We start from the raw sequence: 26,677 nt of genomic DNA on the forward strand, positions 1-26,677 counted from the left end.
AGAACTGTTTGACCTGCTTAAACAGGCTGACCATGAAAGAATGTGCAGATGTTAATCTGCAGTCCGAGAAAAAACAGAACTTGTAATTATCTTATGACAGTTTGTGGTTACTCCTTGCATATTTCTGTCCTAACTGAAACTCAGTGTCTGATAAACATCTTGTTGAGTATGTGTGTGTACGTGCAGAAGGGGCTATAAAAACCCCTGCAGTTTGTACAGAAGTTAGACTGCTGACATTCCACCATCGATGTGGCAGGTCTCCATGCATGTAAATAAAGCTTTTATTTGCTTATCGAAATCGCTGTTTCTTCTGGCGAATGTTGGAGAAATAAGTGTTTTTCTTTTAACAGTAATCCTGGCTTTCCCATCAGAAATGCTCCCTAAGAGTGTGCAAGGTTTCACCAAAAGTAAAATCTTCTGGAGGGGAAGCAGAGGGTATGGAGTCCTCTGCATCAGAATCCTCATTGGTAGATAAGAGTAAATCCTGGTAATTAGAAGAAACAGAAATTTCAGAATCCTGATCAGAAGAATCAAAAGGAAAATCAGTTCTAGGTCTCTTAGAGGGTGAAGGCTGGCTTCCCCAAATTAAAGTAATAAGGTCTTCAGCCATTCTTATCATTTGTTTTTTTAGACATATGGGCCTGACCATGCAGTTTGGACGTCGTTTTTTTAGGCGTAGGTCGAGTTTTAGGCCTTGAAGAAGAAGAAGATCGCATCGGTTTGAAATGCAAGTCAGTAGGCCTGAATACACCCTCAGAAGCCGGTGCCTGCAGAGCGGCTCAGGACACATCCAAGGAGGAGACATCCGTAGGTTCCATGGTCGAAGAAGCATCTCATGGCATACCGGACTCCAAATGGGTCTCAGTAGAGGCCTACGAATCTGAAGCAGCAGGTATTAGGGGCTGCGAAAGCACCTCACTGAGTACCGGCGAACTGGCGACTAGCTTAGGGGAAGCGTCATCAGCAGCTTTGGACCTATGAGGTCTGTCTCTGTCTTTATCTTTATGTTTTTTCAGAATGTCGCTAGTCGGATGGCTTACCAAAGCCATTTCTGGATAATTAAGCCGAGTACCGAAATAATTTGATGCAAAAATTAACCGACGACGAATAATTCGAGGATTGAATAAGGCACAAAACTGACAGCAAGGGACATCATGGTCTGGGCCTAAGCAAGGAATGCAGTACAAAAGAAAATCTTTATGAGGTATTTGCTTTCCACAGGTAATACAACTGTTAAGTTTTACTGACATCTGTTTAGAGCAAGAAAAAGGATCCCCAACAGGGTACTTAGCTTTTTTGAAGACTTTAGTTCTGAAACTCGAAAACGAAAATTTCAGGAGTCGTCCGACCGGCACTTGCGAACTGCTTCTGCTTCGGGCACTGAGCAGCAAGAAAGACTGACATAATGGCATCGGCTACATGCTTTATACCCCTGACGACCTGACGTCATGGAAGAAAAGACAGCATCCAATGCAGGGCCCAAGACTTTGATATTCAGGCCAGCTGAGGGCTACCTGCAGGCAGATAATCCAAATGTAATTACTGCAACAGTGAAACAAGGAGAACATCCTTTTATTCTAGCAATTTTCTAAGTTTATAAGATCAGTACTTTAAATTTGTCCCTGTTTTGGGGCTGTATTCCCCCATTATTGGCTTTGTCCAGGTTTTTTGTACTAAGACATTGAGAGTTATGGTGAGAAGTGAGAACTGAATTCTGTATTAACCCATTATTGGCTTTGTCCGGGGTTTTTGTGCTAAGAGGTTGAGAGCTATGGTGAAAACTGAGAATTGAATTCACTAAATGATAGCCATTTAAGTTTCAGTCTTCTTATCTTTCAGGAAACTGCTGATTTGGCATTGTGGTTTGTTGTTCTGTGTCCTGGGTTCAAGACTTGGTAGTGAAATGCATGGTGGTAACACATTTTATTCTAGCAACTTTCCAAAATTATACAAACAATGTTTAAAATGTTTCCCTGGTTTTTGGCCTTTTGCCCCCCCCCCCCAAAAAAAAAACTGAAATTGAAAATAAGTGTGAGAAGCTGTGCAAGATGCCTATGGCGTACACTACTGTCATTCTATTTTTATGTATGTATATATATATATATATATATATATATATATATATATATATATATATATATATACATATATATATATATAGAGAGAGAGAGTGTGTGTGTGTGTGTGTGTGTGTGTGTGTGTGTGTGTGTGTGTAAGTAGACTTTTATGATGGAAATGTTCTGAAATGGGCATTTTTGTCATTATTGGTTCATGCATTTTGATTCATTGCCTACTGGAAAAATGTTCAAACAGTAAATTTAAAATGCGATTTTGTATTCCAGTAGACTTTTATGATGGAAATGTTCTGAATTGGGCAGTTTTATCATTATTGGTTTATGCATTTTGTTTCATTGCCTACTGTAAAAATGTTCAAGCAATAAATTTAAAATGCACTCTAACTTAAGTCTAACAAGTGTACTGTATTATACAAGCAATATAATTTAATAAAGTCAGAAAGGTGCATCAAAGAACGTATGTATGTTTCTTGTTTTGTGTGCAAGGGGCTTATGATTTGAAAACAGCCCAAAGGTAATCTTTATTCACCACTGGCCAGATGCATTTTCTTTGGATGTGGTGCAGGTTTCAATGCTATTTCAATGAATATGAGTTTCAAGGGCAGAGACGTTTTAATGTCTAGTGTATTTTCATTGTGAGACAGTATTGCTTTGCTTAGCAGATATCCATTAGTGTTTGTGGATTGTGCTATAAAATGTAAAATAAAATCCAAATAATCATTGTAGAAGTATAGCAGTATGCATGCACACATTAGTGTTTATGGTAAATGGGGCAAAATAGCCAGGTAATGGTTCATTGGAATGGCTGCAGGGGGACTCTGGTGCCATATTGTGGTTGTCTGTTCTTCAGTTTGCATTTGAAAGTTGATATCCCACAATCCCATTGTAGTGGGTGGGGTTACGTAAGTATGTATGCAAATTTTAGGTTAATCAGTGTAAGATTTGTACCTATTTTTCATTGGCCTTGTCCAGATTTTTGATGTTTCCAGGTTGAGAGGTATGGTGAAAATTACTAACCAAAAGTACCACCTCCTTCTCTCCTAGTTTGTGTGTTAATTTTATTAATTTGATCCTTGCTCTTATGAAGAAAGATGTCTCTCCTGCAAATGTGTCACTTATAACTCTTCTTTAAATTCTAAATCCTAGTGTACTGACATCACAGCCATACTTCTTTCTTTATCATGCATCTGTGACTGCCATAATATCCAAAAGTATACATCATATTAAACTCTTCATTATTTTTCCTCAAACTGCCTAACAAAGATAATATTCTTTACCTTGCTAGCTGCCACACTGATTTGTTCAAATTTCTCTAGGTATGGTGTAAGGTTTTGCTTCAAAACTTTCCTCAGAGTTGTTCCAGAGTCTGGAGTTAAATCATTGCCAACAATCTCAGACATCTGCTGCCAGTGACGGGTTCTGATCCCTGGGTTGCACAAGATAGACACCAAAGGTATGTGTTCCTAGTGTGAAAAACAGAACAATGTTAGAATCTCTTAGTTCATATTATTATTATTATTATTATTATTATTATTATTATTATTATTATTATTAAAGATGAATAGCAAAATTATTTTTTATATATGGGATTCTTTAAAGTTTAACACATTAAATATAAAGCACACAGTTCAATGTTCATGTAGTGTACAACATGCACTACAATACAATAATTTTCTACCATTTAAAATCGATCCACTTTAAAGACTGGCTAATTCATTGAATACCCTATGTTCTCTATAACACTGTAACTGCATGAAAGAGCATAAAAAATACTTTAGTTAATATTATGAGAACTGATGAGAAGATGGTGAAATAACACATCTCATTAATCGTGCGTCCAGAACTTTTCTAGAAATTTCTAAATACATCTTAAATAAGTCTTGAAAGAACCAGCTTTCACATAAGTAATACTCATATGAAACCAAATGAATGTATGATCTATGTATCTACAATTATCTGTTTGAAACTGACTACCTATATCATTCCAAACACATCACTATCTAATTTACAAATGTCTTTTGTTTGCTGGCCTGAACATGTAGCAGTTGGGTGTCTATGGACATAGCTTGGATATATACTTCAGTTGTGTCTATTGTCTGCTTTCCTTGACTGTTATCTTTTGGACATTTAGCCAAAGAAATACATTTCGTGTAGCAGAAAGGTTTAATGTTTGCCAGACATTTCTGAGACCTGTTTGGGAGCATTTTTACTATTGTAGGTAGAAGAACTAGATCACTGTGACCCCTTTTCATTCATAGCTTTGACAAGATTATAAAATGTACAGTAAAAATAAAGGATGCATCATTATGCATAGTATATATATATATATATATATATATATATATATATATATATATATATACACATAAATGTACTTGCCCATTTTACAAAATGCAATAGTTTTACAAAAAAATCAATAGGTTGACTATAATAAACGAACAGACAAATTTATATCCAAAAACAGGAGAAGAGCAAACATCAGAGACTGTTGTTAATCAGTAAGCACACAAGTTCCTTGATATTATTCTGTTAGAGAAGTTGGAGGAACTGGAACAGTTATACGAAAGTACAGAGTGTTCAACTACCCTGGTAAACAAATGCAAAATAAAATAAAAGACAGCTGTCTTGGGTACTAGCTGTGACTATATATTATTCACACACATGCTGCAATACTCATGTTATGCCATGTAAGGATACTACATATGCAAAGATTTCTGCATTAAATGATATGGCTATAGCTTATGAAGGGAATTAGGTTACAGCTCCAAAGCTTTTCCATTCAAGTTGTTATTTAAGGTTTAAGCTGTTTACAGAAGGAGGTAGTAATTAGCCACGCAGTTAACACGGCAATCCAGATGAATGGGCCAAAATATGAAAAGAAATTATTTGCACAAGTCAGAGAAATAAAGGGAATAATGAGGGTTAAGGAACAGGAACTTGATGATCTTAGGGATCTGAGAAAATCCTCAACAGTGAGCAGGTGTTGTAAGGCATTACAGTGTTCTAGCTGAAGCTCTAGTAGGTGAGGTTGCCAATGAGTAATGCAAGCAGAACAGAAAGATGGGCTGCCTTTTTAAATGCAGGTAAGTTAAGGGTATAACCTGATGCTTAGATGTTTTATGGATTCCTCAGTTTTTAGTTGGCCATTACTGGGTCCTGGCTCTTGTACTGTTCCAGACAGCCTTACCTGCATGAAGGCATTTTAGGGTAATAAAAAAACCTTGCAATTGTTTTACTGAGATTTATTTTTAGGCATTTTAGATTGAAGGTATGTTGTTGCATGGAAAGGGGATGGAGAAGGGCATTGTAGGGAGTTTACCAATACAGTCTGTCTTACTTTGTGTACCTGGACATGGTTCACCCTGGAATGTGTTGTTAGAGATGCTACAACAACAGCACAATGTCCTGCAGCTGCTTTTACATACCATTTCACTCCTGTATTTTTCAACATTAAGTTAAATGCATTCAGTGTGAAGAGTGGAATCTGGCAAGTGTGTCCTGTCTTCCCCATCTGTAAATTTCATCGACTGGACAGGAAGACCCAAGACAAAGAAAACAGTAGTATAGTTACGTAAGCAAAGTTACCACAATAGTACATGTTCAAATGATCATTGCTGCAGTAGTCTTATCTATATAGAGTATATCATAACAAGGATGTAACAGCAGGCCAGCTTCCAAAGCCTCAGGGCATCACTTTCCACATATCCAGACTGTCAGGCAGCTTGAACTGAGCTAATTAAAAATAAAGGTTTGGATGCAAGCTCTTCAGAGTGTTTATACCAAACACAGAGAGGGAGGGAGGCTGGGCCCTGAAAGGACAATGCTGGGAACAACAAAAAAATAATAAGAATTTACACCCTGGCATACACAACACACCAAATAATATGGGGGATTAAGGAAGAGGGCAGCTACTCCAGCAGTGATCATTCAAACATTTACTGCTGTGATAAGTTTAATTACACAACAATACTATGCTCATCATATTGATCATTGCTTCAGTAGCCTTAGCTATATGGGCACACTACCCTAGTTTACTACATTTGAGAGGTAGAAGGAGAAGAGTACAGGAGCCCCAAGAGAAGGGTTCTAGCAAACTTAATCTAGACCTAGAGACCAAGTTACTGCTTCTAGAATATTTCTAGAATCCAACTCTTTCCAAAAAGGAAGAGATGAACCTAAGATCCTGGTAAAGCAGACCTTGATCCTGCCTGTAATTGTTTTGTTGTGGTAAGTATAACAAATGGTAACAGCCTTAAACAACCATCTGGATATAGTCTGTCTTGACACAGGTTGCCTCTTCTTCTTTTGCTTCTTACTTTCACAAGAAATGAACAACTGATCCGAAGATCTGACAGATATATTCAACCACACCTCTTTATGTATATATATATATATATATATATATATATATATATATATATATATATATTTATACTCGTGGTGAATGCCGTTCCCTAGAACCACAGCGTATTCAATTATATATGCTGAAATACTTTTATAAATACCTAATCTCGGTCCCTACTCCTCGCCCCTAAAACAAGCAACACCATTATTTGTGCTTGTACTGGCCTTTACCTAGCTAACATTGCCACCTAATGGCCATTTACTAGAATTGGACTCTGGCTGCTTCAAGTCTGTCTTTATCCCAACACTACGGAGAGGTTATGACTCTCCCAAAACAGTACATAGTTACTTCAATCATGGCACCCCTTAACTACTGTAACCGTGAGTAGTACCATGCTCTGATTCCTCCTAACAACTCACTTAACCTCCTCAACTGTAACTTAGCTCTCCACTGCATTTATAACAGGCATGGACTTCTAGTATAGTCCTCACCTTTTTTTCTCCTTTACAAATAAAAACTACTCTACTGCTGTTTGACTTAACCCTGTCTATCTTTTATTCCACAACGCATCCACTGCGTCAGGAATTTTAACCACCCGTCCTGATTCTACAAGATGGAAACCACCAAACTCCTGCCTATCTTTTTTTCATAGGTTCATAGGTAGGTACTAGGCTATCGACCCAAGGGCCTACGCAAGCCTAGCCAACAAGGTTCCCTGGCTTACGCCACCCAAGAAAGTTATTTTCCTGTGCCACTGACGATCAGAGACACAGAAGTGATCCTCGGGGTGCATTTCCTATTTCCCATCCACTCATCAAGATTTTTCTTGAAGAGTGCTAATGAAGAACTTTGCTTGACATAGATGGGTAGCCTGTTCCAGAGTATGGGAAGTCTCTGGGATAGGAATCTATCCCTCCAGCATGTCCTGTTTATTGTGGTGACAAGGTATAGGTCCCTAGAGCGTGCAGCTTGGAGGGATTGGGATTTCTTTAGGTGTAGCATGTCCAACAGCTCTGGGTTTGACATAGCTTTATATGTTAGGCAGAGATCACCTCTGAGTAGGCGATATGCTATGGAGTAAAGCTGGAGTTTTTTGAGGCGGTCAGTGTAGGGCATTTGTTTGAGTCCAGTAATCCTCTTTGTGAGGTACTTCTGTGGCCTTTCCAGCTGCTGCAGATGTCTTGTGAGGTACATTCCAAAAGGGGCATTGTACTCTATAATGGGTCTAATGAGTGATGAGTAGAGGGTAACAATGACCTCTTTTTTCCTGGATGAGAACCCTTTTATGATGAGGTGTGCCATGTAGAAGGACTTCCTGACTACTGTGGCGATGTGACTATCAAAGGAGAGACTACTGTCCACCTGGGTCCCAAGGTCTCTTATCATGCATTCGGTGTTAAGTAGGTTGCTGCCTATGTGGTAGTTCATGGGTACAGAGTTTTTACCAAAGGGGATGACAATGCACTTTTTGGCATTGAGCTTGAGGCCATGGCTCTGACACCAGGCATCTGTCTCAGAGAGGCCCTTCTGTAGGAATTTCACATCATTTGGGGACTTGACTATGGCTCCTAGTTTGCAGTCATCTGCGAACTTCGTTAGCCAGAGGCCTTCTCTGTTAGCCTGTACTTCAGAGAAGTAGATACCAAACAGGAGCAGTCCCAGGACGGAACCCTGTGGTACTCACTTGTCACTGGTTTGAGGTCAGATTTGGAGTCTGCAACTTTTACAGTGTGGGTTCTGTCAGTGAGCCAGTTGGCAACCCATTTTGTGACATAGGGATTTATGCCTAGTTTATTGAGTTTAGCTATAATTCCAGAATAGGGCATAGTGTCGAAAGCCTTGGCGAGGTCAAGATAGGCTGTGTGAACCACTTTACCCTCATCTACAGCTTTGGTGACTGCCTCAAAGAAGTCGATCAGGTTCTGGAGGCATGATCTGCCTTTCACAAACCCGAACTGGGTGGGATCCAGAGTTTGGAGGTTACCAATGTCTTTGTTTATGAGTTCCATGATGATACGTTCCATGGCTTTGCAGACAAGGCTCATCAGGCTAATAGGTCTATAGTTCCCGGGATCAGTGGTGGCTCCCCGTCTGCAGCGGATCCACTGCGTTGCGAATTTTAACCATCCGTCCTGATTCTACAAGCTGGAAACCACCAAACGGCTGACTTGAGACCAGCTATCTGCTATACAACAGGTTATCTATCAACATAACAGTATATTAGCAGGCTTGGTAGCAGACCCAGTGTTATCTGCAGTTGGGCCCCATCCCTGTAGCAAATCCCCCGCACCCTCTGAAGTTTTAGCATAGCCCTTTATAACCTTATTAGGTGTACCAAAGTCACATACTCCTAGAAAATTGTTGAAACTTTAGACTTGTACTTCCATAGCAAGCTCTTAGTTACCCTTACTGTCTTATTTCTACCACCTCCTTTTGCTCTTGTAGGCCCCCCATCCATCCATACAACTCAAATTGGCTTACTTGTACACATCCTTTACCTTTCACAGAAATATACTACAGAAGAGTCCCATTGCCACATTACTGATTGATTGTTTTTTGTTTAAATGCTTCTTACCTGGCGTTCTTGGAGTGGCCCTACTCTGTTCGCCCTCGCTAATGCTCGGGCTCACTCGACTCCCCTACCCTGCCCCCATTACCTCTACATTTATTCTATCCATAACTCCTCTCACTCTGCCACAGCATCCAATCACCTACACAACTTCCCAATCCCTCGCATCACCCCTTCTAATTTCAACTAAACCTACTCACACTGTGTCTCAGACTTCAATACACTCTTTTAACCTAATAATAATCATCACTCTACTTTCAATTCTTTCCTATCTTACTTACCTTCCTACTCCCCTTATACTTTTCCTTCACAATATGCATCACACTTCTACACTTTATAATCAATGCCCAAAACATTAGAAATAAAATTCCCATCCTCCACGCTGTCCCATAACCAACCTGACACTGTTGCCATCACAGAGACCTGGCTTAATTCTAATATAAAAAATAACAAAATTCTCCCACCAGGCTACCAAATGCTACTCCCTGACAGACCCGACAAAAAAGGTGACGGAGTATGCTTTACTCCTCTTCCTACACTGTTACTCCCTACACCAATTCCATTCCTAAATTTGCCAGTTCTGAACACTGTATTGCCCTCCTTAAACTCAACAAACACAAATCCATATGCATTGCTGCCCTCTATATTCCTCAAGGCAAACATCCCTATACTTGAAGACATACTTTCCTGCTTTTCAACTAACATCAAAAATAAAACAGTTATTTTAGGTGACGTAAACATAAGCTGGGCCATGATAAACTCTGAATCCCCCTCCCTAAATATTAACCTCTACAACTACACCCAATTAATAAACTCTTCTACCAGGTCAAACAAAGGTGGAACCACTGGTACCATCATTGACTGCATCTTAGTGTCTCATCCTAACCTTATCTCAGATACTGGCACTTTTCCTGACTCCCTCAGCGACTACCTGCCTACATTTGCTGACTGTCACTCCTCTCCCCCTCAAAAGTTATACCACTATGTACAATCTCGAACCTCTCCAATTTCAACCCAGAAATATTCATAGACTGCCTAAAAGTAAGAGATTTGTCACCCTTAAAAACCATGCCTCTTGACAATGCCATTGATTACTTTAATAAAACCTTCCTGAACCTTCTTAACAACCTTGTTCCACTAAAAACTAAAAGAGTTAAAACGACTTCCTCTCCTTGCTTAATCAAAGAAACTAAACAAATCATGCACATAAGAGACAAAAAGTGGAAACTACCATAAAAATAAATAACCCCATGTCCTAACAGAAGTCTAACAGCTCCGTAACACTTCAAAAAAGCTAATAATCAGAGATCGAAAATCATACTATAATAAACTTCAATCAGAAAATGTATCCAACCCAAGAAAATTCTGGGACTCTATTATCCAGGCAATAAGGATAATCCAACTCCACAACCACCAATCCAAAGAATAAAGAAAAGACAACCAGATACAGATCCAAAAATTTATTGTACTTTAGAGCCTCGGCCAGATAGCCTTCGATAAGTAACATTTCTTATACACACTTCCCCTATATATACACACCTTTGCTCATCAATAAAACAAATAAACAATTAAACAAACACAGTGATAAAATAATAAATCAAAACAATTAACTAAAGCAATTAAGTTCATGGTTCAATTCCCCTGGTAAAAGAGTATTGTATTTTAAAATAAATAATGCTTCTTTACATAATAATACATTTTTTATCAGTGCAACATCAACCAATTCTAACAAAAACGTTTTCTAAAATTGTAGCCTGTACTACAGAATTATCACTATTGTGTTTATCCATAAAATGCATAGCTATAGAGCTATCTGCTCTCTGCTTTTTAATGTCCCTGATGTGCTCCTGAACCTAACTTTAAATTTTCTCTTATTCTGTCCAATATAAAACAGGTTGCATGGACATCTAAGACAATATATAACACCAGACAGTAGTCTCTCCTTTGATAACCACATTGCCACAGTAGTCAGGAAATCCTTCTACATGGCACACTTCATCACAAAAGGGTTCTCCTCTAGGAAAAAGGAGATTATTGTTCCTCTCTACTCATCCCTCATCATATCCATTATAGAGTACAATGCCCCATTTGGCATGTATCTCACAAAACACCTACAACAATTGGAAAGGTCACAGAAATACCTCATCAAGGGGATTACCGGCCTCAAACAGGTGCCATATGCAGACCATCTCAAAAAACTTCAGCTCTACTCCATCGCATATCGCCTACTCAGAGGCGATCTCTGCCTAACATACAAGTCTATGTCAAACCCAGAGCTGTTGGACATGCTACACTTAAAGAAATCTCAGTCTCTTCGAACCATACCCTCCAGGGACCTAAACCTTGTCACTACAATAAACAGAACATGCTGGAGGGACAGATTCCTGTCCCAGAGACTTCCCATACTCTGGAACAAACTACCCATTCATGTCAAGCAAAGCTACTCATTGGCTCTCTTTAAGAAAAACCTTGATGACTAGATGGGAAATAGAAAATTCAGCCTGGGGATCACTTCTGTGGCACTGCTTGACAGGGGCACAGGAAAATAATTTTCTTGGGTGGCAAAAGCCAGGAAACCTTTTTGGCTAGGCTTATATAGGCCCCAGGGCCGATAGCCTACTACCTACCTATGAACCAAGAAACTATAAGAAAATTTATAGTTAGGTTCAAATTTTTTGCCACTGATTTTACTAAAATTACGAACAACACACTTCCATACATTACAATTGTTACAGGGTGTCATACCCACACATTTTAAAGGAAGCATAATATTTTCATCAGGTTCATACTAAGCTATCTGCTCTTGTGAGCCATTTTAAGCCTAGCCAATTATCCCTTGTGAGACTCAAACCTTGCACCTTGTGCTTGTAAGGCAAACACCTTAACCATTAGGGCACCCTCCCAACCCTAGGTAGCACAAATAAGCCTTCACCAACTTGTCCCTTAGATTCTGTCCCCTTCTATAAGAGATAGATGGTTTGCTACAAATTATTTTATTTTACTCATCATCTTTCTTTAAAAAAAGGTCCAATAATATTTGACCAGTTTACAAATTTTTTCACTCAAAATGTTATAAGTTGCAACAAGAAACATATGATCCACACCCTACTTTACACAAATTTGCCCCACATTTTTAAACACTTGTTGTTGCTCCGGGTGGAATCCAACAATTTTATTCAATGCATCCACCACAGTATCTCTATCATAACCCCTACGCAGGAACATAATGAGAAGTTATGTACCTACCATAACGTTCCATGTTAGTTGTCTTCTCTCACCTTCTTTCTTGCTGGATGGGTTCAGAGCCGAACCTCGGCTCCGACTCTGCCACTTACTAAAGCTCGAGAGCTAATTTTACCGGCTCGAGGCAATCCTATATCCCATGATGCTAGCCGATAACTACCCAGATCTCGTTTGGTAGCTGAAACAACATTAGGCAATATAGTCCTCCAACTGGAGAGGAGGAGGAAAAGGGGATAACCCCGAAAGGATCGCTATCTAAGCTGTAGCTACCCTAGGACAAGCTATTTGGTTGGAATTGCAAGATCAGGACCCTTCAAAGAAGGGGAAATCTTCTCGGTCTGTCCAGGCTAGGGGGATGGTGGGCGGGACGCAAGAAAGAAGGTGGGAGAAGACAACTAACATGGAACGTTATGGTAGGTACATAACTTCTCAATGTTAAGTTGTCAATCTCGCCTTCATTCTTGCTGGATGGGACCGCGTCCCTAGCACCTTCATCCTGGGTGGCTCATTGGAACAGACTCTTGAGAACGGTGGAACCAAAGTTTGCCCTGTTTCTGGAGGCCATGTCCAATTTGTAATGCGAAACAAAGGTACGAGGAGAGGCCCATGTGGCTGCTGCACAAATAGTGTCTATTGGTAGCCTAGCTTGAAAGGCTGTTGATGTAGCTAGCACTCTGGTTGAATGGGCTCTTGGCCTAGAAGGCAATTCTTTACCTCTAAGTTGATAAGTGCATGTAATCAGAGAAGACAGCCACTTAGACAGGGTTACCTTGGATACTGGAAGGCCTTTCTTATTCTCTGCATAAGATAAAAAGAGTTGATCAGACTTTCTGACTTGTTTAGTTTTGTCCAAATAATATCGGAGCTGGCGATGAACATCCAGGCAATGCAGTTTCTGTTCCGCCCTGTTCGAATAATTGGGAAAGAAAACTGGGAGGTCCATTGATTGATTTAAATTTGTCTGCGAAGCCACCTTGGGTACGAAAGAGGGGTTCGTTCTTAGAGACACTCTGTCTTTGTGAAAGACTAAATAAGGAGGACGAATGCAGAGGGCATGAAGTTCGGATACTCTCCTAGCAGATGTAATAGAGACTAGGAAGAGTGTTTTCCAGGAAAGTAATTTCAACGAACAGGAAGCCGCAGGTTCAAAGGGAGGTAGAATCAAGGATGTTAAAACTAAATTTAGATCCCACTGTGGTGGTGGATCTTTGATCGGGGGCTTGAGTAAAAAGACACCTCTAAGGAATGCTTTGCAAAGCTTATGGGACATGATGCTGCAGTCCAACAGGCCTATGTGAAAATTTGAGATGGCTGCCAACTGAACTTTTACTGTGGAGGATGAAGATCCTGAATGAAAAATCTCAGCTAGAAAATCCAAGACCGAGTGAATTGGAGCCGTGAATGGATCTATATTTCTAGCCTTTGCCCAGAAGGAAAAAACGCTGCCATTTACTAGTGTAGATCCTTCTAGTGGAAGCCTTGAGGGAAGCTACTATAATATCCCGGACGGGATTTGAAATCATAGGAAGCCTGGCTAGGGACGGAAGTGGAGCAACCAAGCCATGAGGTTGAGAGAATGGAGGGACTGGTGCAGCTGCCCCGACTGATGGGTCAAAAGATCTGGCACTGGATCCAGATGCCAAGGCTGCTCCAAGAGATAACGATGCAGGAATGGAAACCATATCTGTCGAGGCCAATAAGGAGCAATGAGAATCATCTTGGCTCTCAAGGCGGTAGCTTTCTGAATTACCTGTGTTATCAACGGAAAGGGTGGAAAGGCGTAAAGAAGTCCCCGAGCCAATCGTGGACTAGAGCGTCTCTGGGGGGATGGCCTGGAAGGGGGAAGAGGGTGAAGAAGTCAGGGCATTTGCTGTTTTGAGGTGTAGCAAAAAGATCGCAGCAAGGAAGGCCCCACTTCTGAAAAATCTCTTCCGTCACAGATTGTTTGAGAGACCACTCGTGTGGCATGAGAATAGCTCTGCTCAACCTGTCCGCTATGATATTGGACTTCCCAGGCATATGCGTTGCTATCAGAAACCACTGAGAAGAGATCGCCCATTGCCAAAGTGTGAGTGCTTCTCAACACAGGGGATAGGACTTGGTTCCGCCTTGCTTGTTGATATACCACACTACGGACATATTGTCCGTTTGGATTGCAATAGTCCCCAGGGGAAGAGAGTCTTGAAGGGCTTGCAACGTCAAAAGCACTGCTCTCAACTCCAGGACATTTATGTGCAGGTGGCATTCGAAAGGTTGCCATGTGCCATGGACTGTCCTGCCCTGAAAATGCCCCCCCCCCCACACCCAATCAGGGAGGCATCCGATGTGACCGTGGCGACCGGGGAGGGAGGAATAAAGGGTCTCCCTTGATGGACTTGAGGGGACAACATCCACCAAGACAGATGATTTTTGCAAGTTGGAGTTATCATGATCTTGTGGTGCATAGGGAGTTGTTGAAAGGACCACTGGGCGAAAAGCATCCACTGAAGAAGACACATGTAAAAGCGGGCAAGAGAAAGAAGTGTGATGGCAGCCGCCATGAGACCGAATACCTTCAGGACATATCTGGCCTGAATTCTGTCACTCTGAAGAAGAACATGGACATGATTTTGAATATCTAAAATCCTTTGCTGTGTTAATTTTGCTGAGAGCTGCACGGTGTCCAAGTTGGCGCCTATAAAGGTAATAGACTGACAAGGCGACAAGGCAGACTTTTCAAAATTTATAGAGATTCCTAGCCCTCTGCAAGTGTGAATGGTGTAATCTCTGGCCTGAAGAAGTTGACGCCTGGTGGTGGCAGTGAGGAGCCAGTCATCTAGATATGGAAACACCTGGAATCCGCGACGCCTCAGGTGAGCCGTAACCATTGCCATACATTTGGTGTACACTCTGGGGGCTGTAGTGAGACCAAAGGGCAGTTCTCTGAATTGGTAGTGACTGGCCCCCAGCCGAAAGCGGAGAAACCTTCTGGAGCACCTGTGAATTTTGATGTGAAAGTACGCATCCTGAAGGTCCACTGAAAACATCCAATTGTCCTTGCCCAGAAAGGGTAGAATGGACTGTAGCGTGACCATCCGAAATCTCGTTCTTTTTACAAATTTGTTTAGTCTGCTGAGATCCAATATTGGTCTCCAGTCCCCTGTTTTTTTTGGAACCAAAAAGAACTTTGAATAGACTCCGGATCCTAGTTGGTCTGCTGGGACTGGCTGGATGGCTCTTTTTGCTAGCAGTTTTGATATTTCTAGCACTGCTTGTTCCCTTAGACTGGGTGGAATGTCTGGAAGGGGTCCCTTTTGCTGAGTTGGGGCTTGGATAAAGGGAATTTTGTAACCCTCGGATATGACCGACTGTACCCATTTGTCTTGAGTGAGGGACAGCCAGGCTTGTGGGTACAGTGACAATCTTCCCTGACTGCCTCTGAAGGTGGACAGTCGGGAAACACCTCAGGGATGTTGGAAGGGTTTGTGAGAGAGAGGCTCTCTGCTACCCTGATTCTGCGGACCCCCTCTGCCTCTTGGGCGGCATCTGTTGTTGTTACCCCCTCTGCCTCTGGGGGTAAACTGACCTCTTGCATCAGGTGTGACTCCTTGGGATTTACGGAACCACATCTTTCCACCCTTTTGACCCTTGGGATATGGTCTGGAAGGGGTGGAGAAACAGACTCCTACAGCAGAAAGAGTCTTGCCATCTTGCTCGCATCTGGTCAAGGTGTCTTTCACTTGAGGTCCGAACAAAGTCGAACCATCAAAAGGGGAGTTAGTGAAGGACGCCTTGAAGGGGTCTGCAGAATTACAAAGCCGCATCCAGGCGTGACACCTCAAGGCCACGACTGTGCCTGCGGCCCTACTCGCCCCATCGGCTGCATAGAAAATGAGCTGCATGGAGGAGTTAACAATGGAGTTTAGGGTTCCTAGCTGCGAGTTTTTTTTTTTTTTTTTTTTTTTTTTTTTAACATTTGTTGACCGGGAAAGTCTGACTAGGTTCCACAGATCCTGTTTTCAGCAGAGGCCTGGGGAGAAATGCTCCAGATGCATGTTTTTAGAATGTGGGAGGAAACCGGAGTACCTGGAGGAAACCCACGCGAACACAGGGAGAACATGCAAACTCCACACAGAAGGCACCCCGGCAGAGAATCGAACCAGAGAACCTCTTGCTGTAAGGTGACAGCATTAACCGCTGCACCACTGCGCCGAGTTGATTTTGTCTTGAGACCCAGCAGCTGACGAATCCTGTAAAACTTCACCCAACTCTTTTAGAACATCTCTTTGAAGGCGGGTGAAGTGACACAAGTAATTCAGCAACCGCATGGTAAAGGTCGCTGAAGAATACATCCGCTTACCGTACCTATCCATAGTCCTAGAGTCCTTGTTAGGATGATGGATAGGTACTGAAGGATCGGCTAGTTCCTTCTTGGTGGCTGCAGCCACCACCATGGCATCAACTGGGACACCTTTTGTTAAAAATTGTCTATCCGCTGGAGTCGTTATAAATTTGGAAGGCCTTTGTGGGGTGGGTTCCACCGAATCCGGGGCCGTCCACGCCTTCCGTGCCACCACTTCCATAAGGGGGTCGAAGGGCGGAGACACCCAGGAGGTGGAGGGTCGAGAACCAAACGCATCCAGGTAATCCGACTCGTCCTCGGAAGGATTAAGGGAAGACCAGTTCCCCCTCTGTTTCAGGATTTCAAGGATGCCTGAGAAGGAGACATCCTCAGAGGGGGACCTTGGGGATCCTTCCGACTCATCCAAGTTGGTATCGGATGAGTCAGAAGGATCCGACTCATCCAAGTCGGTATCGGATGTAATGGACTCAGGGGAGTCCACATGCTTCCTCTTACATGTCCTCTTGCGCGGAGGTTCACCTGACAGGTCAGGAGAAGCCTCGGAAGAGGAAGATATTCCCAATGGGGACACCTGAGGCGTTGGATCGCTAGGTCCGGGAGCAAGAGAGTGGGAAGAGACATCAGCAAGCACTGTAGTGGGAGGAGCTGATGGAGCCGACCGTTGACCATGCCCTGGGGCCAGTACGCTCCTCATCACTTTGAAGGCTCCCCTATCAGATAAGCCAGAGGGCTCCCGCTCCGAAGAACTAGGAAACCCGGGCCGCACCGACAGAGACGGCTCCGAAGCCAATGTCGGGGCCGAGCTCACCAATGCTGAAGCTCCGAGAGGGAGAACGGGGTCAGACAAGGGTCCGATGCCACTCGCCCCCTCAGAGCCGGCGAGAGAGATCAGGCGCCCGGATCCCTCCAATGAAGGTATCATAGAGGAGATCGGAGCAGAGTACGATGGGGCCAAAGGGGGGGGGTATCGGCTCTGACACCACAACGGTCACGGCTCCGAGGAGCTCCGGCTCCAAACTCTGAGGGAGAGTCGAAGAAGGAATAGTAGGTATATTTGAAATAGCCGCTGTCTGATGAAAAGGGCTATGAAACATTTGGGCCAGTGCCTGAGACTTTAACAGTCTACTGACCACTCTCTCAAGGTCATGGTCGGAAAGCCTGGATGACCGAGAAGAACGGCTCCGATGGCTCCGCTCCGAGAGCAAGGGTGATCCCGGAGCCGAATGGATCGATTCTAAAGATGGGGATCTAGACCTTTTTCGTGGAGCCAAAGGAGCCGAAGATACGTCGGCTCCAGCTGGAGCCGACCGTGAGGGTTGAGACTTAGAGACATCGGTGCCGAGTGGAACCGATGCTAAAATCTGCGATGCAGACTTATCGGCTCCAGCAGAAGCCGATTTTGCCATAGATGGTGAGCCACCAGCCGAAGGCTCAGAACTCGGAGCCGATGGTTTGGTTGGCTTCGAAGGCTTCCCCAGCACAGACTTAGTCAGGGAGCCCTCGGGCTTTAACAAGCCCCTTAATATTAATTTGTTCCTGCGCTAATGCAGGACTCTTGGGCTGAACGCATGGCACACAGAACAAGAGTCCTGCAGGTGCAGGGGTCCCAGGCAGTAAACACAAGAAGTGTGACTGTCTGTCAGAGACATCTTCTGACAGCACGAGTCACACTTCTTGAAACCTGAGTCCTTTGTGTCCTTCGACATAATGCTGTCGAAGTAAAAGGCACAAAAGTAAAGAACACACACACACGCCCAATCCAAACAAACTGGTAAAACAGGAATACACAAGTGCACCACAGACACAGCACAGAATCCCTGACAGGAACTAGGAAGGGAGCAGGCCTAAGGCCTAACCTAGGGGGAAGGGGAAAATAAATTGGATAAAGGGAAAAAAATAGCACTAACGGGAAAAAGGGTGTAATATAACCGTTAAGCTAAGCTAAATGAAGAAAGGGGTGGGAAGGCTAAGTACAAAGGTAACTTTTAAGTAATAAAATCCCAACACTTACCAAGAGCCGGTAAAACGCACCTCGTAAGCAAAAGCGACAAACGAGATCTGGGTAGTTATCGCCTAGCATCATGGGCTATAGGGTTGCCTCGAGCCGGTAAAATTAGCTCTCGAGCTTTAGTAAGTGGCCGAGTCGGAGCCGAGGTTCGGCTCCGAACCCATCCAGCAAGAATTAAGGCGAGATTGACAACTTAACATGCAATGTTTCACGAATTTCCTTATGTAGATCTATTTCATTGTCACAGAATCTATGCAACTTAACTAACTCCCCATAGGGGAAGAGACTTAATTGTATGAGGGATGACAACTATTACCATGTAGAAACTGGCTCCCATCCGTAAACTTCTGAGAAGTTCAGATAAACCCATTTTCAGAGTCAATTAAATGGAGATCTACAAAACTACTCTCCTTACTGTACTGTAGGCCATCAAATTCCAAACCGTATACATTATTGCTAATATCTCTCACAAAATCCTGAACTTTACTCATACCATCCTCACATAAAAAGAAAATATCTATATATCTATAAAAAATAAAACATGTTTCTGAAAAAATAAATTCCTATAAATATATTCCAGTTCAAATTTGGCCATAAACAGGTTAGTATACATGGGGACAAAAGATGCCACCATGGCAGTACCTTGTAACTGGTAATACATAATGTTACTGAAATTAAAATAATTATTTGTTAAACAAAACTGCAACAATTCTATTATGGATCACTTCTGTGTCACTGTTAGACAAAGGCACAGTATACTAACCTCGAAAAAGGGCATAGCAAAATAAATTTAAAATGGGTGGCGAAAGCCAAACACATTCTGGCTAGGCTTATAAATGCCCTAGGGCAGATAGCCTAGTAAGAACCTATGAACCTATAATGTGATGCTGGACTGTCTTCTAGAAAATATTGTACAGCTGATATACCATCTCTGTGTTTCATGTTAGTATAGAGAATCTGCACATCAAGAGTAATCCAATACATGTTGGCTTTCTACTTGATTTTAGAAATTTTACCAAGCAAATCAAAGGAATCTCTTATATACGATGGGAGCTTTTCTACATAGGGCAACAAAAAGTTGTGAAGAAAAATCCCAGTGTTGTGGAGAGAATAAATAGTGGCTGGCACTATAGGTCTGCCTGGAGGGTTAATGGTGTCCTTATGGATCTTTGGGAGGCATGTTACAACCTTCTACATTACATTTAGTTTCAAGTTCCCTTTTGATAAAATAACCTAAATGGCAGCCTTTTTCTAATAAACTTACAAAAGTACAATTTTGTACCTACCATAAATGTAGATGTTCGAGTGTATACCCTGCTGCAGTCATCACACTTGGGTTATCCTGCCGTCAGGCGGTCCCGCAGTCAGCCCGAATTCCAAAGTCTTGGTCCGGCATCAGTTGCTGTCGCTTCTTCCCTGACGTCAGTGCGCCAGGGGTATATAAGAGGCATCCAACGCCATTTTCTTCAGTTTTTCTTGCCCCAGATGTCAGGTGCCCCCACAATAGGTAGGCAAACTATATATATATATATATATATATATATATATATATATATATATATATATACATATAGCTATATAAAAATAAAACAATACCCTTAGGCACAAGCAAATACACCACAGAGGTAGCATAGGATAGAGTGGTAGAGCTAGTTCAGCTAGTTCAGAGGGGATGGAGGGAGGGTAACCTGGACTGCAGCAGGGTATACACTCGAACATCTACATTTATGGTAGGTACAAATCTGTACTATGTTCATCGTGTTACCCTGCTGCAGTCATCACACTTGGGTAGAATCCCAAAGCTAAGGATGGGAGGTGGAGTCAAACAGGGTTAGAGGAGGCTAGAAGGCCCTGCAAAACTGCAGTGGCGAAGCCAGCTCTAGTCTTAGAGTAAAGTGGTAAGTGATAGTGTTTGGTGAAGGTGTGTACTGAACTCCAAGTTGCAGCTTTCAGAATATCCTTGGTAGGCACCCCCCTGAGGAAGGCTGTAGATGTAGCTGCTGCCCTGGTGGAGTGGGGCCTAATGCTAGCAGGAACTGGTTTTCCATGGTGGATGTAGCAAAAACGTATGCAATGTCCTATCCATTTGGAAATGGTCTGTTTTGAGATAGCCTTTCCTTGGGATGCTGTAGCATAGGATACAAAAAGCTGGTCAGATTTTCTGAAAACCTTAGTTTTATCCAAGTAGTACCGTAGCTGCCTGTGAATGTCCAAGGAATGCAGGAGTCTTTCTCCTTTGTTCTGCGGATTTGGAAAGAAGGTGGGTAAATGGATGGTTTGATTTAGATCCACACTGGATACCACCTTAGGCATAAAGGAGGAGTTAGTTCGTAGAGAAACTCTGTCTTGATGAAAAATGAGGAAAGGCTCTACCGCCATAAGAGCCTGAAGCTCTGAGACTCTTCTGGCTGAAGTAATTGCTAGCAGCAGGGCAGTCTTCCATGTTACAAACTTTAAGTCAGCTGAGAAAGCTGGTTCAAAAGGAGGTAGCGTAAGTTTTTCTAGAACAAAATTGAGGTCCCAAGTTGGTGTTGGTGCTCTCCTGGGAGGCCTAATGTTTTTGGCCCCTCTGAGAAACTGCCTTAGAAGTGGATGTGAAAATAAGGGAGGATCCGTGTTGTAGTGAGCTGAAATAGCTGAGGTGTGGATTTTAATAGATGAAAAAGAAAGTCCTTTGTGTAACACCTCAGTTAAATATTGTAGAATTTGAGGTATGTCCGGCAGAAGGGTATTTTGGCCTTTAGCTTGGTTCCAGGCGCAAAACCTTTTCCATTTGTCTGAGTAGGCTTTCCTGGTGCTGGGCCTCCTGGCCTCCAGAATAACATCCATAACAGCTTGTGAAAGAGGAGCTGGCTGGTTGCTTAGGAGATTTGCCATGCAGCCAGATTTAAGGTTTTGAGCTGGCTGTGTAGAATCTGACTGCCTTGCTGCGTGAGCAGATGAGAAATTTGTGGTAAAATCCATGGTTGCCCCTGGGCCATATTCCTTAATAGTGGGTACTAGTGCTGGCGTGGCCAGTCTGGGGCAATGAGTATCATTCGGGGTCTCTCCATCCTGACTTTCAGCAGCACCTTTGTGAGAAGGGGCAATGGAGGGAAGGCATATACTGACAGCATTTTCCAACTGAATGAGAGTGCATCCACTTTCCAAGCTTGATGGTGAAATGTCCTTGTGCAAAATTTTGTTAGCTGATAGTTTTGGGGGCTGGCAAACAGGTCTATGTCTGGGTGTCCCCATTTTTGAGTTATCATTGCAAATACTTGTGGATCCAGTTTCCACTTGTGGGGATCCATGATGTTTCTGCTTAGGTCGTCTGCCAATGTGTTCTTTTTTCCTGGCAGGAATTGAGCTTGTAATTGTACTTGGTAAGCCAGTGCTGTGTTCCACAAGGTCATTGCTTGCCTGCATAGAGGGTAGGAGTGTGTACCCCCTTGTTTGTTTATGTACCACATTACTGTGGTGTTGTCTGTCCTTATTATAAGCTGTCCTGGATGTAAGAGGTCCTTGAAGGCCGTCAGGGCATTCTGTACAGCTAGCATTTCTTTTTGATTGATGTGCAGATTTCTTTGATCTGTAGTCCATATGCCTTGAATGCATCGTCCTGCCATGTGTGCCCCCCAGGCATAGTCCGATGCATCTGTTGTCATAGTTTGCCTGGCTGGAGGTAAGGTGAAAGGCTGACCCTTGTTGAGGTGACATGCCTGTGACCACCATGGAAACTCCTGTTGAAGGCAGGGAATGAGAGGTATCATTGTTTCCAAGCTGTGGCTGTGTTGAGTCCATACGCTTTTTAAGTACCATTGTAATTTCCTCATATGCAGTTTTGCAAATGGTATTAGTAGTATGCAAGATGCCATGAAGCCCAAGGCCTGCAGAATTTTTCTTGCAGGGAGTTGGGTCTTTGTTGCCATTGTTTTGAAGTATTGAGTTAGCTGTAGTTGTTTGTCTGGCATCAGGTAAGCCATCTGGGCCGTTGTATTCAAGCTGGCACCCAGGAATGTCATATTTTGTGAGGGCACTAGTTTTGATTTCTTTTCGTTTACTGTGTACCCTAGGCAACTTAGAAGGTGTCTTACAAAAGCCAGATGATCTAAGAGAGTGTCCTTGCTTTCTGCTTGGATGAGGCAGTCGTCCAGGTATGGGTATATTTGAATTCCTCTTTGTCTGCAGTATGCAATTACTGGTGCCAGGCATTTTGTGAAGACCCTGGGTGCAGTAGATAAGCCAAAGGGCAGTGCAGAGAATTGGTAATGGGTTGAACCTGCAATGAAGCGGAGGTATCTTCTGCAATTTTGTCTGATAGGGATATGCAGGTATGCCTCCTTGAGGTCCAACGTTACTAGCCAAGCTTTCTTGCCCAACATGGGAAGAAGCTGCTGTAGTGTTAGCATCTTGAATTTGGGTACTTGCAAGAAGGTGTTTAGAAATGAAAGGTCCAGAATGGGTCTCCAAGCATTGTCCTTTCTGGGGACTAGAAAGAGCCTTGAGTAAAATCCTTGGCCTTGCTCCTGTGTAGGTACCAGTGGAATGGCTCTCATGTCCATGAGAGCTGTAATTTATTTTTGTGCCTCTGCCCATTGATTTTGTGGCAGGTTTGGCATGCCTTTTATCCTTGGCAAGGTGTGGAAGTGGAATCTGTAGCCTTGTGAGATAATGTCTAGCACCCATTTGTCCTTTGTGACGATGTGCCAGTTGTCTGCAAAAAGTGCTAATTTTCCTCCCAAGGGAGCTGCCAAAAGAGTTTTGCTTGGCAGTTTGAGGTTTAAGTCATTGAGTTTGCCTTCTAGTAGTTTGGGACCTGTCTTCTCCTCCCTTCTGTGTTGCAGTGCCCCATTGGTGAGGTTTGTAAGGGATTTGTGCTTGTCCTCTGCCCCTTGGGTGCCTGTATTTACCCCTCTGTGGTCTGTCAGAAGCTGGAAAGGACCAATTTTTTGTTGGCCAATTTCTGCTGAAGCGTGGGGGCTGTACCTGTAAGAAATCTTTGACCGTCTGCATAGATTTTGCCTTATCCTCCATTTTCTTTAAAACCTCTTCTGCTTTAACCCCAAATAAGACATCCTGCTGTAAGGGTGCATCTATTAACTTTGCTTTAACATGATCAGGCAGAGTTTGTTCCTTTAACCAAGCATGCCTACGTATAACAGACCCAGTAACAGCTGCTCTACAGGAAGCTTCCAAGGAATCATATCCACATTGTAAAGTATGTTTGCCCACCTGTTCAGCTGCATGCAACAGATCCTGCATTTCCTTGAATTCAGACTGCTGAGGGTACGTGCTCATCTTTTGTTTTATTTGAGACATTAGGAATTGCTGGTATTTAAGCATGTGAAATTGACAATTTAGTGCTCTCATAGCCAGAGTAGCTGAGGTGTAAACCTTCTTCCCCCACCTATCTAGTGCTCTGGAGTCCCTTTCAGAGGGTACAGGATTTTTGGCCATAGAAGCCTTAGCCCCTTTGGGACCCTGGGAGATTGTCTCTGGATCAGCAACAGGGCTTTTGAAAAGGAATTTGTGTGAGTCAGGCACTCTATAGTATCTATCTGGTTTGGCTGGAGCAGGAGGCAGAGAATCTGGATTTAGACTAAATTCTAAATAAACATCATCCACAATGTCTAACACTGGGGGGATAGCAAGTGGTCTGTGCTGGGGGAGTAAAAGAAACTCTCATAGCCTTTTCTTTGAGTCGGAGTAGTCCTGACCTTCCCAGTGGAAATGTTCCCTCATGGTATGTAAGGTTTCCCCAAAGGAATAGTCTTCAGGGGGAGAAGCTGAGGGAATGGAATCTTCAGCATCAGAATCTTCATAAGGGGAAAGGAGTAATCCTGTTCCTCAGAGGAGCCTGAGGAAATAGACACTTGATCAGAGGAGGCATAATCCTCCTCTTGTCTAGGCCTTTTGTCGGGGGGGGGGTTGGGAACCCCTGATTAAAGAAATCAAATCTTCAGCCATTTTAAGCATCTGTTTCTTAGGCATGGGGCCTTGAACTGGAGACTGAAGTGCAGTCTTTTTTGGTTTTAGAGGAGTCTTAAGCTTAGCATAAGATTTTATGATGAGAGTAGTCGGTCTGAGGACACCTTCTGAAACCGAAGGTGTTTCTACAGCACCGGCTTCTCCTTCTGCAATGTCGTCGGTAGGGCCTAAAGAAAATGGCTGCATTGGCCTAGAACTCTCTGCTAGAGAATCCGAAGTGGTCTGGGGTTCTGATTCTGCGGTAGCCAGGGGCTGTGTAGGCGCCTCACTGAAAACCGGAGGACCGGCGACCAGCCCAGCCGAGGCCTCGGAGTCTGGCTTGGATCTAGGCTGCCTGTCTTTATCTTTGCGTTTTTATGCACGCCGGTAGTCGGTTGCTCCGATGGCATAGTGTAATTAAATTTCCTACCGAAGTAGTGTCATGCGAAATCAAAGCATCACTTTATAGTTCGCTTATTGAACCTAGCGCAAAACCGACAACCAGTGACGTCGTGGTCTGGGCCTAGGCAAGGAATACAATAAGAATGAAAGTCCTTATGAGGTATTTGCTTCCCAGAAGAAATGCAATTGTTAACTTTTTCTGACATCGGACTGAGGCAAGAAAAGGTTCCCCAATGGGGTACTTAGCTTTGAAGACTTCGGACTGAAACTCGATTCGAAAATCTCAGGTGTCGGCCGACCGGCACTTGCGAACTGCTTCTGCTTCGGGCACCACGTGGCAAGAAAGAATGAAGAAAATGGAGTCGGATGCCTCTTATATACCCCTGGCGCACTGACATCAGGGAAGAAGTGACAGCAACCAACGCCGGACCAAGACTTTGGAATTCGGGCCGAATGACGGCAGGATAACCCAAGTATGGATGACTGCAGCAGGGTAACACGATGAACATCCTCTGTATTGCCTCTCCATACTTATTACTATCGCTCACTTCATACACCATGCTGTTTGTTAAGATGTTGCAAACACATGGCTAAATATTGGGAAAAGTGAAGAACAACAATTTTGTTACCTTTGTCTGCTGGCTTAATGACAAGATCTTTTCTATCAGCTAGATTTTTAAGGCGACCCACTCATTTTTAGTTAAATTGTACTGGATAGCATTCCTATTATTAACAAATTCCACGTGGTGTTGTTCAATAAAAAAAATCCAACATTTCAGCAAAATGTTTAATACATTCATTAACAAATGGGGGAATAAACTTACTTTTAAAATGAACTGCAGAAGTATCTAAAGGGTAATATGCATTAGGGCTAACTTCCAAATAACCCAGATCGGAAGAACAAGAATAAAAACTGTCTTCCTCACTCATTACTTGCAAGTCATGACTGACATACTTGTCTGCTTTATCCAGAAAAAAATACTTCAAGTGCAATTTACACACAAATTGAAAAACCTCCTGTTTTAAAACATACAATCTTGGTATCACTGTTGGTATAAATTTAAGCTCTAAATTCAACACACTTATTTGCTCAGTAGTTAAACACAATCCAGATAAATTGATAATGTAAGCATTATTAGAAACATTAAAATCATTGCCATCTACCTCGTTTATGCACGTGTTTAAAATGTCCTTCATTTGCACTTGAAACGTATTGGGTTCCTCTTTTCTTTGTAGTGCTGTTATTCTCATTATCTCCATTGCTCCGCTTCCGATCCTGTGCTACAGGAAGAGGTGGATAAGTCCGGATGTCATTTTCGGAGTCCATAGTATAGCCAGTGCCATCCGTTGAAGCAAAGGAAACTGAATGCTGTTTTCTGTTTCCTGTTCTCGACCGAACAGTATCATTCTTCCATCTGCATCCACTGCGTTGGGAATTTTAACCACCCATACTGATTCTACGAGCTGGAAACCACCAAACACCTGACCTGATACCAGCTATCTGCTATACAGCAGGTTATTATCTATCAACGTAACAGTGTGTTAGCAGGGTTGGTAGCAGACCTGGTGTTATCTGCAGATCGGCCCTATCCCTGTATCAAATCCCCCGTACCCTCTGAAGTTTTAGCATAGCCCTTTATAACCTCCTTAGGTGTGCCAAAGTCACATACTCCTAGACAACTGTTGAAACTTTAGAATTGTACTTCCATGGTAAGCTCTTAGTTCTTCTTACTGTCTTATTTCT

The 26,677-nt window shown here is 42.8% G+C and overlaps 1 protein-coding gene across 1 annotated transcript in view; it reads right to left on the minus strand.

The window, feature by feature from the left end:
* Positions 1-26,677, minus strand: part of DNAH12 (dynein axonemal heavy chain 12) — a 4,520,724-nt gene that overhangs the window by 3,122,323 nt on the left and 1,371,724 nt on the right. Inside the window, exon 15 of the mRNA XM_044078497.1 lies at positions 3,353-3,538. Coding sequence (XP_043934432.1) covers positions 3,353-3,538 — 186 coding nt within the window. The remainder of the gene's footprint in view (positions 1-3,352; positions 3,539-26,677) is intronic.

This window comes from Protopterus annectens, chromosome 7.part1, assembly GCF_019279795.1.
Source record: "Protopterus annectens isolate FY-2018-M chromosome 7.part1, PAN1.0, whole genome shotgun sequence".
In the NCBI taxonomy this organism is placed as follows: domain Eukaryota; kingdom Metazoa; phylum Chordata; order Ceratodontiformes; family Protopteridae; genus Protopterus; species Protopterus annectens.